Source organism: Stenella coeruleoalba (genome assembly GCF_951394435.1).
Source record: "Stenella coeruleoalba genome assembly, chromosome: 3".
In the NCBI taxonomy this organism is placed as follows: Eukaryota; Metazoa; Chordata; class Mammalia; order Artiodactyla; family Delphinidae; genus Stenella; species Stenella coeruleoalba.
The window spans coordinates 12,297,496-12,311,521 of NC_137148.1; the positions used below are offsets into that span (position 1 = coordinate 12,297,496).

Sequence of the window (14,026 nt, forward strand, 5' to 3'; positions counted from 1 at the left end):
TGAAGAGTCAGTCATCTATCGTCATTAATACCGTGGTGGCAGCCGTAATCAGAGACCGATTTGCACCTCTTTAAACAAATCTGTTCTTCCTCCCATGGCTGATAGCCCATCTTTACCATTCTTGAAAAGCAAATCCAGCAATGTCAGGAATTTCTCTGTGTCTCCAGGGATGGAGAGGATCTGGATAGCCAAGGAGATGGCAGCAGCCAGCCTGATACGATTTCAATCGCATCCCGGACGTCTCAGAACACGCTGGACAGTGATAAGGTGAGCCAGAACTAGCCCCCCTTTCTTTGGGGAGGTGCATGTGGCCAGTCTCCGGTCGGTCGATAAATGACAGTTTGTCATCAGCATTTCAAACAGCTGCCATGGGTTAAAAGAGGTGCCTGGACATTGTACCAGGAGCAAAGATTTACAGTGTCAGGGCTAGCAGACTTGAACCCTGAAGATTCAGGAAAAAATCACTCGCCCTTCCCAGTGCCGTTACATGGTTTTCTATCCGAGTGTTCTAAGGCAGTGTGTTTAAGCTATTTTATTTTATATTAAGCAGAAGACCCTATTATTTTAAATTAAATCTTACACAGAGCCGTGGTGTGTGAAAGCGGGGCGCTCTGATTGAAGCAGGGGCAGCGGCATCTGCCGGTGGGCCCTGAGTCGTCCGTGGACTACCCACCAGGAAGGAGGATCTGATTTGCAGCAAAGAAGTCTGTAGGTTTACCTTCTACAGCAGTGGCCTAGAGTGTCCTGTGATTCTGTCTTGATAGAATCAACTAACCTACAAAATAAACTGATGGGAGAAGTTGGAACCCTGGGCTTACGTGATGCACAGGTGACCAGAGACCCCTGTAAAAGCCAGTGGAAGCATTGATGTCCACAGAGTCCTCAGTTCCTACTGAGATAAGCACCTATTCTGTTCTTTTTCTAGAAGGCTTAAGACCAAGTTCTTAAAACAAGGTTTTGACAGCAAGTAGGGGTTTCATTGAACTTGCCGTTGGTTCAGAATTCCTGGGTTTCTCAGTGCCTGACACGGGCTGGACTTTCCCACGAGAGACCTTCGTCCCGAGGGGGCTGGAGGTGTCTGCCTTTGCGAGATGTCTCCACAGCCCACTCACTGTCCTGACCTCCCGTCATTTGGAGACGGCCGCTGTCAGAGCAGAGAGCCCGGTGTCGGGGTTTGCTTCAGCGGGCAAGTCTGAGTCCCAGCCTTCGGTCTTTTCTCACTTGCTTTCACAGAATTCATGGTGTTGAATGTTGTTTCCAGGACAGAAGTGAGTAGGTTTAAAAAGATTGGTTTCCTACATTGATTTCATTTTCAGAATCCTTCTAATAGGAGTAATTAGCTCTTTCTCAACCTCCTTTTTGACTTCACTAAATAATAAGCCCTAGAACTTACAATGCTTAGAGTAACAGGACTGGAAAACAAAAACAATGTCTCGTTTGATTTTGTTCGGAGCTCGGTGTATAACGTTCAGAAAATATTTCTCTCCAGTAGTAATAATGAGGAATAAGATAAATGACATGTTCAGTCATTTGGTCCCTAATAGCCTCTTTCCCTGAGGCCCACCCACCCCCCATAGTCATTCAGTGAAGAAAATAAAGTTTGAACTTGGAAACATCTCATTAGAGTAATCCCAATTATTTTCTTTTAAAAAAGTAGTAATTGAGGTGACTGGGTTATCTTAATAGTTACACAAGACTTCCACCTGAAGGAAAGGTCCAACGTAATCGTGGCTCCTGCCGAGGGGACCAATTCACAGACTCGCCAAGGCTGAGCATCGCCGCCCCAGCTGGAGGTCCACCAAGCCCCCAGACTCGCAGTCTTACCAGATGTCCTCTCATGGATCTGGTCTGGGTTTACCTGAGTTAGAAATTTATTTAAAAAACAGGTTATTTGAGTGAAATTGCCAGAGAAAAATAAATATAAAAAGTTCTGTCCTTTGGAAGGGGTGTTAAGATTTTTCTGGTGTTTGGCCCAAGAAGAAAGGGTAGCTTTGCGTCTTGGGTGGTTTATGTATAAATGGGTGGTGGGGGGAGTCTGGAAACGCCCCCTGCATCTGGGAAGGGGCTCCTGGCTCTCCAGCCCCCGGCTCTGAGATGGAGCTGCCTGGTACCAGGTTGTGCCTCTGGCCCACAGAGAACCGTGTGCTAGTGCCCCCGGGCTCCCTGGCCCCCGACACTGGGGGCTGGCAGCTGCGGGGCACGGACTGGGATTCACAGGGGGTTTGCCCCACAGATGAGGCTCTGCCCTGGAGTTAGGGAGAGGCAACTCGTTCTACTTCGAATCTATTATAGCAAAATAGGCTTATGTGAACTTGGATTTGAGTCTGTACAACTCCTGTAGAAAAGTAAGGCATTATCCTAGGAACTGTTGCTTTTAAGACAACACATTGGGCTTCCCTGGTGGCGCAGTGGTTGAGAGTCCACCTGCCGATGCAGGGGACACGGGTTCGTGCCCCGGTCCGGGAAGATCCCACATGCCGTGGAGCAGCTGGGCCCGTGAGCCATGGCCGCTGAGCCTGCACGTCCGGAGCCTGTGCTCTGCAATGGGAGAGACCTGCATACCGCAAAAAAAAAAAAAAAAAAAAAGACAACACATTAGGTACCCAGTGAGAGAGAAGGGATACGTCACTAGCAACAGTATAGGTTTGCGGAAATTAATCATTTTACACTGGGGATCTACTGGGGTATTAGAATTATTAAAGAACTGCCTCTTAAATATTTTATCTGTGAAGGTAACTCACCAGTTTCTGTTTACCTCATCTCATACCTTAGGCACCGAACTTCATCCGTAGCTCAGAAATCCCGCCAGGGCCCCTTCTGCAGGTGCCGCCTTGCCTGTGCTCCCGGGTGAAGCTGTGATAGCAGCCCCTCACTCAGCCGCTCTCAGCCTACCTGATGTGCTCGTGACTCTTAACCGTCTCGCGTAGTGACGCGCCAGAACTGCCTTCTTAAATGGACGTGGCATGTATTTAATACCCCTCATTGAGTCCATAGGTCCTTAATAGGAAGTACACAGAAAGGATTAAATGTCTTCCTAAGACCGTAGAATGGCAATGGGTTGTCTTCTTCCGTTCTTGTGTTCTGTATTTGGGAGGAACATAAGCAGCGTGTGGCACTTAATATGGATAAGTCAGAGTGTGGAGTTTGGAGGGGCCATACCCATGAGGCCTTATACAAAAGAAGGCCCATGTTTGCGACCACACATATGCCTACACATGTCTGTTCTCTGCGTTGGGGAGGTTTTTCTCCTTTTATGTACTTCTCTGGTAGAACATTTCAGGGTCAGTAGATGATTCAGGAGAATACATTTAAGAAATTGCATCCTTTATGGAGTCAGTTTGTAAAATGCACTGTTACTCTGAACTAGGCTTAAACAGAAAGCCCTGTTATCTCTGATGGCAGTAACTTTTCATATGTCCCAAGGTTCTTTCCGCCCTACATATTTCAAGTTTAAATAGCCTCTGATGACATGGGCAGATAGATCTGGCAAGGGAAATTACTTAACCATATTCTGCCTGTTTGACTTAGTTTATGATGTCTGTTATGAGTTAGTTGTTATCATGGAGTTTGGTTCCATTTCAGAAACCGGGTGGGGGGATGTTTTCGGCTTGGCCTCTTGGAGAACTCTTGAGGAGAAGTTGTCTGCCCAGTGCTGTAGTAACTCTCAGATGAGGCACAGGGTTTTAGAAGAGTCAGGTAAGGAGGGGCCTGGAGACACCCTCTCTCCAGGGACACTGTTAGCAGATACAGACCACAGGGCCCCCGAGCACCTTTCCTTCTTTGCAAACGTCGGTTTTAAAAGCTGCCATCTCTTTGTTCCAGATGTCAGTGTAGCACTGATTCTTGCCCTTATTAATGGTGCTTGCGCTGATAAAGCGATCTCATGAAAATATAATGTGGGTTCCAAAGAAATCAGATGCTTGCCAGATTCTTGTCTCATTTGTCCTGAGCTTGTCTCCCTGATGTTGGGAGGGGACGCCTCCAGGTCACTGCGGGGATGAGGGAGGCCAGGTGACCCTCGCAGGGCCACCCGGAATAGAGAGCGGAAGCCAGAAACAGAATGTGGATCTAATTACCTGGCGGGGTCTAGACCCTGTTACTTCACACTAGAGCTGAGGAGGAACTAAATATTTTGGCGTATTAAAGAAGCATTTTTAGTATTTTTTCCTTCTGTGTGCATTATTAGTTTGTGGTTTGCTTCATATAACAAAAATTTATATTATAAGGAAAATAGAAAATATGTGAATCAGATATAGGCTACTACTATAGAACAAACCATCTTGAGGTCAGGATGAAAAAAATAACCAAGGCCAGACAGGGCAGGCTGTGGAAAAGCGGCCCGAGGCAGCAGGGGGCCAGGTGTGAGCCTTCTCTAGGTCTGAAGCCGAGCCGTGCTATTTGTAATGAACGAGAAATTCAGTTGAGACTTGATACTTGGCACGAATTTTGCCCCTAAGCTTGTGATGTGAGTATATGAATTCACACATTTAAAAAAATAAATGGTTTCAGTTACTTTTCATGAAGTATATATAGCACTGTGTTGGGGATATGAAATTTATGTAGTTTAAAAAGTCAATAAACCTCTGTGAAGTGACAGTCTGCACCATAGGAGCTTGGATGGATTTCCATAAATTGCAGCGCTGAGGTAGTGTATAAAGTCATTAATGCCAGTACGTTTTAAGATGAGGCTGGCTTCAAGTTTTGGAGGAAGGAAGCCTGCATTCAGCCTGCTTAGGAAGTGCCTCGTGCTTGCATCAGCCCCGTCCCTCACATACCTGGCACTGTGTGCCGCCCGCCTAAGCTCCCGCTCTCCCCACTGCCTGCAGTTGCCAGAAGCAGGAGGGAGCCTTGGCTCGAGGCGCTGCCCAGCCTGCTGCCCTCGCCACGGTGTCCCGAGCCTCGTGTAGGTTTGCCCGCGTGGGCATGAAGTTGAGTCGCTTCGTTCAGAAGCCTTTCTGGGCACAGCACATAGTTTTAATCCCGGGATGTCAGTTAAGGGTCCCGACTCCGCCCAGAGGGTAACGGAGTCGAGTAGGCAAAGTATTTAGCGTCCAACAGCAGATGGTTAAGAACAAGCAGGTGCTCCCCAGCCAGGCCTCTGAGCTCTGCTTCTCAGCAGCCTCTCTGTGCCTCAGTTTCCTCATCTGTAACAGGGGACAGTACGACTCCCCCCTCTAGGGCTGTGAGCATTAAAAACGTGCGTTTGGAACAGTGCCTTACACGCCCTGAGCACTGCCTAGATGTCGACGGTCACTGTGTCTTCGTTTCAAAAATTGCCTCCTTCTCCCTCGTTACTGGCTGTTGCAGACCTGCTGCACATCGGCCTCTTAGTGAGCACTCCTGCCTGCAGTGGATTTAGAAGCTAATTGTGTTCCTTAGGAGCTAGAAGCTGTGCTAAGGGTAAGTTGCTCAGACTCAGTTCCTGAACTTGCATGTCTTGGTGGCTCAGCAGCTGAATACTGATCACGTGTTGAACGGGCAGCCTCTGAAGAAGCGGGAGACTCTTGCTTGAAACGTTTTCCCAGCCGCTCCCCTGTAATCCTACCGCATCAGCCGTAGGATGAGTCCGTGCTCTTCACGAGGTCGGTTCGTGCCTTCCCAGGTGCAAGGGCATCGAGCCCTGTGCAGCCCAGGACAGGTGCCGTTCCACAGGAACAAGCAGAGAAAGCCCTCCCCGCTGGCAGCCTGGCGAGGGTGGCCCCTGGCATTGGTTCCCTCTGTCTTTCTAAGTGACTGTGGCTTTTTGTAATTTTTAACAAGTTTCTGAAGTGCTCTCATAAAGCCACAGAACGAATGCAGCCTTTGCTAACTTTACTCAATCAGAAAAACAAAATTTTCCCCATGCTGGAGCAGAGAGCCTCAGTTCTAAGAAAAGGCAGAGTTTTCAAAACTACAACTTCAGGTATAACTGTTAACAAAAGTGCTTCTAAAAATAGTGGTGCGTCGGGAAGTGCTTTTCAATGTAGATTTTACAGTACTGGTCAAAGTCACTGCTGACAGTGGCGGCCCATCTTTGATTCAGACTCGAGGCTGGTGGTTTATCCTGGTTGTTCTTCCTCTGGGTGAGGGACCCAGTCGGCTGGTTACCTGGCTGTCATACCTTAGCTTGTCAGGGGGAAAAAAAGAGGCCTTTCAAATGAACTTTTCTGGATAAGTGCTGCTCACCCAGGAAACACAGCAAACAGGCTCCTTTGGGCTCAGTTGTCCCAAGAGGGGTCTTGCTTTCCAGGGCCTGTGATTGAAAGTAGTACAGGTGGGGCCAGCTGACTGCTTCCCGAGCCCCATTCCTGTTTCTGCTTTTCAGCCAACGAAGCTTTTCGTTCATGCCCCGCGGCTCAGCCCTCGGCGCCTCTCGTTCTAAAATGTTCAGAGTGAGGGCAAGTGTGGCATTGGTCCAGGCCAGCTGCCGCTGAGCCTGGAGGCCTGGTACCTGGGAGCTGTCTTCTCTCTGATCTACTTGGCTTTTTACACTTAAAGTTTGCCTTTTCAAATATATCTTTTAAATTTAGCTTCTTGACATCTAACTTTCCACTGCACCTCATGTGTATCCCGGTCAAGGAAGGCTTCCAAGGGATATTTGCATGTCAGAACCAGCGTGTGATCACATCAGCAAAGAGTAAAGGATTAACCTCCCTGAATGTTATACTCAGTATTTCTTTTCTGGGTAAAAATGTTGGGTAGGGTAAGCTGCTGCTTTTGAAAACGTTTTTTCTCACAAATTTTCTTTTTCTTTTCTTTTTTTCTGTTTCCTTTTGTTTCGTTCTTTTCTTCTTTTTCTTGGGGGAGGGGTGGTAAGAAACACCATTTTTGCCAGCTTAACCATTTTTCGGTTCTGACAGATTTCTTTTTGCACCCCAATCTGTGAGAGATTCACAGTGGTCCTCTTGGAAACCCAGCAGCAGATTTTGTGACGGCTTCTCCTGTGAACTTGGCCTTGAGTTTGGGGTAAGCAAGGGGCCTGATGGTCCCGTGGTTAGGACGGCCACTGAGAAGCCCAAGCCTCCGGCCTCCGCGAAGTTGCCCAGGGGGAAGCTGGGGTAATGCGTTTCCTTGGGGAATTGTTCTGACTGCCGGTGGTGGCCTTTCTCTTGTAACCACGGAGCTGGTAATTCACGGAGCTGTACTTTCTAGTCCCCTTTAAGCGAGGAGCCACTCTTTGGTCTGCTCTGTGTGAAGCCTGCACAAAACCGCAAGACCCTTCTAGTGCCTGCACCGTGCTGGCCTGTAGGATGTGACTGTGGGTTGGTACACTCTATTCCACAGGAGAAGGTGGCTTTTAGTAGACCTCTTCCCCCTCTCCTGAAGCGCTCTCAGAAAGTTGGCCAGACACCCACCCGCAATTGATCTTAGCTTCTCGAAGCAGATTCATTCACAGGGAGGACTACACCATCCGCGTGTCAGTTGTAAAGAGCCCCTGTTCCTCTGGCGGAACCCGCCCCAGAAGTCACCTGCGAGCCAGTCATTCACATCAGGTGTTTGCTGTTGTCTCTCGAGAGCTATATGTTCTCGTAAAGTAGACATGCCTCATTGCAGAGCTCCAGGGAGGGGATGCCAGAGCCCGAGCGGTAGGTGAGAAGCACCCAGCCACGGCTCTGCTTCAGTTACTGTCTTTAACTGGGTTCAGGCAAAGCAAAACAATATACCGTGGTTCCTCCAGAAAATGTAAAAAGGAAAGTTCTGTTCTGTGTGACGGTTTTTGAAGGTTCACGTGCCTGCGACCAGGTGAGTATTTCATTCTTTTGGGTGAAACACAGCAACTTGTTCATTTTCAGTCATTGCGAGAACTCAGGCAAGGGGGCCCTGGTTTGGTTCTGCGAATCGTCTGTGCACCAGCATCCCTGGAGTTCCCCCCGGCAGCCCTTTCGTGGCTGGTCTTGGAGGAGGCATTTCATTATAGTATCCACGGTCCTTGCTCCAGTTAAGGCCATTTTACTGTCATGCTTTTTAGTCACCACATTTAATTGTTTTAAGGTGAAAAGCAGAAAGATTGGGAAAAGAATATCTTCTGATGAGAATGTCACAAGAGTTAATGTGAGTCATGGAAATTGAGATTTTCATAAATTGCAATCCTCAACCAAATGCTTGTGGTAAGGAGCCCGTGATACAAGTCCATAAAATACAGAGATGTGACAAAGATAATGTGAAAACTTTCACAGAATATGGTTGGAAAGGAAAAGTGAATTTTTAAACTAGATCAGTGGAATGGTAACACTTTCAACATAGTGAAGAAATTGTGTCACTAGGGGTAGAAATGTCACTGACAATAAATAAGGATAACCCAACCTTTTTCTAATTAGGAGATCAGTTCTACATAAAAGGCTGTAATGACTTGCATTGATACTCGAAAATAGTTATTTTAAGTCTTTTATACAAAAAAAAAGTCTTTTTAATTAACAAGCCTGGTCTTAAAGACAAGCTTTGGAATAAGTTTAAAATATTCAAATGCAAACATTGAGGCAGAAATCCATGGGTTGTCTCCTCTCTGGACTAGAAAACGCCCATTTAATCCTCCCCTTATAGATTTGTGCAGGAGATTCTTATGGGAAAAGACAGTTTATTCTTAGGGGCAGAGCCAAGAAGATATGGTTTTCTTAATGATAATTCTAGCACTGTTTGAAGACATTCTTCTGGTACTAGATTTTGTTACTAACTCTCTAAAGGCTTTGAGAAAGAATTTTGACTCAGTATGCGATTCTTTGTCAGAACAGGTTGATTTTCATTTCTCAGGCTCTGTCAAGTGCACAGATGTTTCCAATAGTTCTGATTACTCTGTGAGGGGCTGGAAACTCCGCGCCAGAAAGAAAGTCTAGCTTCATTCCTCTTGGCAGCCGCGTTCTCCCTTCCCACCCTTCCCCCACCCCCAGAACACACCACGTGGCTTTGAGCAGTCTGAAGAGTTCCTACAGTGGGAGAAGGAGACCAGCACAGGCCGGTGATGAGGGAACACGTCTGAAGTGGAGCTTCCCAGGGCCGGGGGTGGTGACACGCGGGGACCACGTGCACGCGCGGGCCCAGCAGACGGGCGGCTCGGGCCGAGGGAAGGCTCCATAGGGAGTGCAGGCCGGGCTCCCCACGGGGCTTGTTCATGGGTCACATTTTCCCTGGGATGGGAAACATTCCTCCTTTTCGTTACAGGGATTAACCACTTCCATAACGTGACGTTTTACGAGGAAAATTCTTCTCCGGGCTGGGCCTCTGCTGTTGACCTTTTAACATGAGCATCTTCGAGTGTTCACAGAGAAGTGTGTGAGACTCAGCATAGTTTTTCCAAAGAGAAGTTTGTAAAATTTAGAAGGGGGTTAGTCACTTGGGGAAAATGTCCTTTGTGGCCCAGCAAAGACAATTCCTTTTGTCGATATTTGTTTTATTTTGGAAGAGTTTTGTTTTGTTTTGCTTTCTGTGGTTGTCAAGTGGACATGTGTTTCTTATTCTAAATATCTGAACTTTCTCTGGAAAGACAGGAGGGCAGTGGAGAGCATGGAGCGTGACAGAGGGCCGGCAGGCAGCCGAGGACGCTGCAGGGCCGCGAGCCCGGGTAGGAGTCAGTTCTCTGCCGGGGGTGGGGCTGGGTGGCCTCTCTGGAACAGGATGTTTCCCGGCAGCAGGCCTGGCCGCCCCTTCCTCCTGCACATCGCAGCTCAGCCCGGCGACCGTCTTCTCTTCTTCTGTGGTCTCTGTGCTGATGCCCAAAGGGGGGACAGGAAACACACAGGCAGAGTTCACTCCCGAAGTCACAGAGGAAGAGCCCATGTTTTGTTTTGGTTTTCAGACAGCTCATTTTTACAGCAAACCTATCTTACCTTTTTCACTTCAGCAAATGTGTGGCCACTTGCTGGGTACAAAGCCTGCTGCTAGCTTCCTCTTACAAGCTGTGCGCCGGCCCTTGGCACCTGGGGCCTCACACACTGGGCATGGAAAGGTCGCAGAAGAATGACATAAACCTGCTTTCTGGTGCGGAGGACACACACACACACACACACACGGACACACACACACACACACACACACACCCCAAAAGCCTGGCTCGTGTCAGACAAGGACGGTAGACACAGGAGCAGCTTCTCAGAGGGATTTGACGGGGGCTGAGACGAGAGCAGCTGGGGAGGCGAGGGCTCCAAGCAGAAGGGCTCACAGACACAGGGCATGCAGGACCCACCTCAGAAGGAGGACATGGCCGCTCTGGGCTGTGAAGCACGGGAGAAGCACGAAGCCTGCCCGGGGAGGCGGGCTGGGACCCAGTGACGGGAACGTTGCGTCTTATACTAGGGAATGTGTGCCTAAGGTTCTTGAACAGGAGGATGGCACGTGTGAGCATTTTAAGAAGGGAACTGTGGCCGCAGTGTGCAGGTGGTGTGGAAGGAAAGCCTGGATGGGGCAGGGCACTCAGGGGACCAGTGCAGAAATCCAGATGAAGTGATTGGTGTGGGCGTGCTGACAAAGGGAGAAGTCAGAAACACATTCTAGAATCCGACTGACCGTGTTTCAGGGCTGCAGAGGAGTGTGGTTGACTGTGATACCGTTACCCAAAAGGCAACGCTGGAAGAGAAACAGATGTGAGGGCGAGTAATGAGTCACGTCCCAGACTCACTGCTTCGAAGGGATGGGGAAGCAGCAGGCCCGGGTGCCTGCTCGGAAGTGCCCAGCACGGAGGCTACGGCCTGCAGCCTGAGCCTGGGGCTGCCCGGATTGGAGGGCCAGAGGGGGTGGGCCAAGGACGGGGAGCTGGTCACAAGGTTCTCCTCCAGAGGGGCGATAATGAGCATACCTGTGAGCTGTCCCCAAGGAGCGTTCGGTCTAAGGGAAGATGCACAGCAAGCGGTCGTGAGAAGGCCCTGCACCTGTTTTCCAGGCAGAGATCATGGAGTTGGTGCTCTTTACAGAGTTCCTGGGTGTGCTTCAAAGGGCCCAAGACTTAGAAGAGTTCGGACAGAAAATGGGAGTGAGCTGAGAGGAGGGAAGGAGGGAAAGGCCCTTCAGGCCAAAAGCCACGTGGCACATGAGGGGTCAGCCGGTGTCCACGCAGCATGTGGAGGGACATGTTGAGGCCTGGGGCGGGGAGGGAGCCCGGGCGGAGCTGGGGTGGGGGGCAGCAGTGTGGGGCAGGGAAGCTTGCGCTAGGGAGTATCCTGGGGGCTGGCGAGGGCTCTCGAAGGGTTTTGGAGAGAGAAGGGCGTGCTCCGCCCGTGCTTCTGGATGCTGCGCTCCCTGCTCTGCGGCTCTCCTCCCGATCCGGGGGAGCACAGGCGCTGCCCCGGCCACACCGCTCTCGCCAGGCCGGAACCGACCTCCAACTTTATCACCGTATTTCGGAACAATCCCCCCAAAGGCCTACAAGCAGAGTTCTTACTAGTTTGCCCTAAGTTTAAAAATGAGTACAGTTGACCTTTAAACGGGCGCAGTGCCCTGGTCCACTCATATGTGCGTTGTTTTTCAATAAGTACATATATGTGCTGTAAATGTATTTTCCCTTCCTCATGATTTCCTTAATAATATTTTTTTCTAACATACTTTATTGTCAGAATACAGTGCATAAAACTTATGACATACAAAATACGTGTTAGTCAACGGTTCATGTCATTGGTAAGGCTTCTGGTCAACGGTAGGCTACCAGTCGTTATGTTTGGGGGGGATTCGAAAGTTAGACGCAGATTTTTGACCGTGCAGGGGGGTCGGCGCCCCTAACCCCGACGTTGTTCAAGGGTCACCGGTATGTGGCACTCTTTGAGAAGGGACATATGTCTCAGGCACAAAAGTAGTTGGACACTCTCATGGAAAACCATCAGATTCTGACAGTGTAACACACAGAAAATCATTATTATACATTAGAATGTGAAAAAGTAAATGTTCGAGTGTTTCGAAAGGGACGTAAATTAAGGGACAGGGAAACGGGAGATCCCTCATTCGGCTGGTGCCCGGTGCTCTGACCCAGCTGTGGAATGGGAGCCGAGCTCCCGGCCCAGGCACCAGCCTTGCCTGCTGAGGGCCGGTGGCTTGGACTCGCTGACCTGTCCCCTCCCTCCCCAGCTGTCCGGCGGCTGTGAGCTGACGGTGGTGATCCACGACTTCACGGCCTGTAACAGCACCGAGCTGACCATCCGCCGTGGCCAGACCGTGGAAGTCTTGGAGCGGCCCCATGACAAGCCTGACTGGTGTCTGGTGCGGACCACCGACCGGTCCCCCGCGGTGGAAGGCCTGGTCCCCTGCGGCTCCCTGTGCATCGCCCACTCCAGAAGTAGCATGGAAATGGAGGGCATCTTCAACCACAAAGGTAGGAGTTCGCGGGCGTGGATGGCAATGACGGTCCTACTGGAAATGACACCAGTGCTTCTGTCCCTGCTCCCTGCAGCCTCATAATAGGTACGATCCCTCTTGGTCACTCGTGCCCCAGTCCGTTATCCCTGTGTCTCCGGGCCTTCTTAATCCGTCTGGAGCTGAGATGGAATAAGGATTTCACCTGTCACTCAGAAATAATGAAGCATCGCCTCATTTCCCAAGGCCGCGTAATAAGATAGCCGGTTAGCAAAGGACAAGGGGGCTGTTGTTGGGGCCAGTGCCATCCATAAATGGAGGAGACAGAGAAGACGCTGTTCTCCTCCAGGTGGTGTTGGAAACAGGTAGGGGAGGTGGGACCAGACTCAGCATCTTCCTAATCGGGTTTTCACATTGTGGATTCTTTATTTTGTTAGTGTTCAGTGCTGGACAGGCAAGCATGCAGGTTCTGAGAGTTTGTCTCTATAGCTTGATAAAGTGTCCTGGGGCATCCCAGACTCCCCAGGTTCCCTGCCTGGAGAGGGAACGCAGCTGGACCCCCCGGTGGGGAGGCTGGCCAAGTCAGGCAGGGCTCAGTGTCAGGGGTCTGCAGCTGTGACAAGAGAGGTGGCTTTTGAAAAAAATGCTTTTCAACTGAAGTAACAGGGTGTTTGAACAAAACGGCGTTTGGCACTGGGGACTCCTTTAGAGGCAGGCAACTGTAGCAAGGCCGCTTTTCCATGTGTGTCTGGATGGGTCAGTAACGAGCTCCCCACGGGAGTATGAGAGTCTGTTTATCCCGAATGTCCAACATGGTTGCTGCTGGACTGATGTGGCTTGAAACGGGACCTGTCTGAATCGAGCTGGTCTGCAGGTGCAAAATACACACTGGATTGCAAGACTTACCATGAAAAAAGAATGTGTAATTATTTTATAGTCATTGCAAACTGGTACTATAACATACTTTATAGGGTGGGTTAAATAAAATGTATGATTAAAATTAATTTCACCTGTTTCTTTTTACCACTTAAATGATGGCTACTAGAAAAATTTAAATTACATACGCAGCTTGCACTGTGCCTGTTGGATGGTGCTGGTTTAATCTCTCATCTTACTGAGGAGCTAATTTGAGCCTTTAAGACCTTTTTAGAAACACTGAGCTATAGCTTCTAGAAAAATGCAGAATGGGTAGAGTTTATATGCTTCAAACCACATTAGGTCAGTCTTCGTTTTTCTGCCATGCTGGCAGATGGCCGGTTCTTTCAGATCTGGGGGTCAGCGGTTGGTTTACCCTTCCTGAAAGAACTCCACTATACTCTGCATATTCCAGTTCTTTTAATTTTGGAACATTCCAGTTGCTCCCTCCGTTGGTCAGCTGTGCCCTCTTTTTTTTATTTATTTTTATTTTTTATTTTTTTTTTGCGGTACGCGGGCCTCTCACTGTTGTGGCCTCTCCCGTTGCGGAGCACAGGCTCCGGACACGCAGGCTCAGCAGCCATGGCTCACGGGCCCAGCCGCTCTGCGGCATGTGGGATCCTCCCGGACCTGGGCACGAACCCGTGTCCCCTGCATCGGCAGACGGAGTCTCAACCACTGCGCCACCAGGGAAGCCCCTGTGCCCTCTTTACATGCGTCCTGCAGACCATCCTCTGGCTGCTGAGGGGTTAGTCATGGCGCTGAGCTAAGTGAAGCTGCACAGGAAATAGCCGGTGACTCGCCCCCTCGGGAATTACAGGCCCGACCGTGTTCCGGATCCCTCGGGGCCTAAATGTGACTG

At 49.7% G+C, this 14,026-nt stretch overlaps 1 protein-coding gene across 15 annotated transcripts in view; it reads left to right on the plus strand.

Annotated features, from left to right (window-relative positions):
* The window catches only part of TRIO (trio Rho guanine nucleotide exchange factor), a 372,206-nt gene that overhangs the window by 281,626 nt on the left and 76,554 nt on the right, over positions 1–14,026 (plus strand). For all 15 annotated transcript variants that reach the window (XM_079917624.1, XM_079917622.1, XM_079917617.1 and 12 more), the window contains 2 exons: positions 168–267; positions 12,025–12,268. In XM_079917624.1, the coding sequence (XP_079773750.1) occupies positions 168–267; positions 12,025–12,268 (344 nt within the window). The remainder of the gene's footprint in view (positions 1–167; positions 268–12,024; positions 12,269–14,026) is intronic.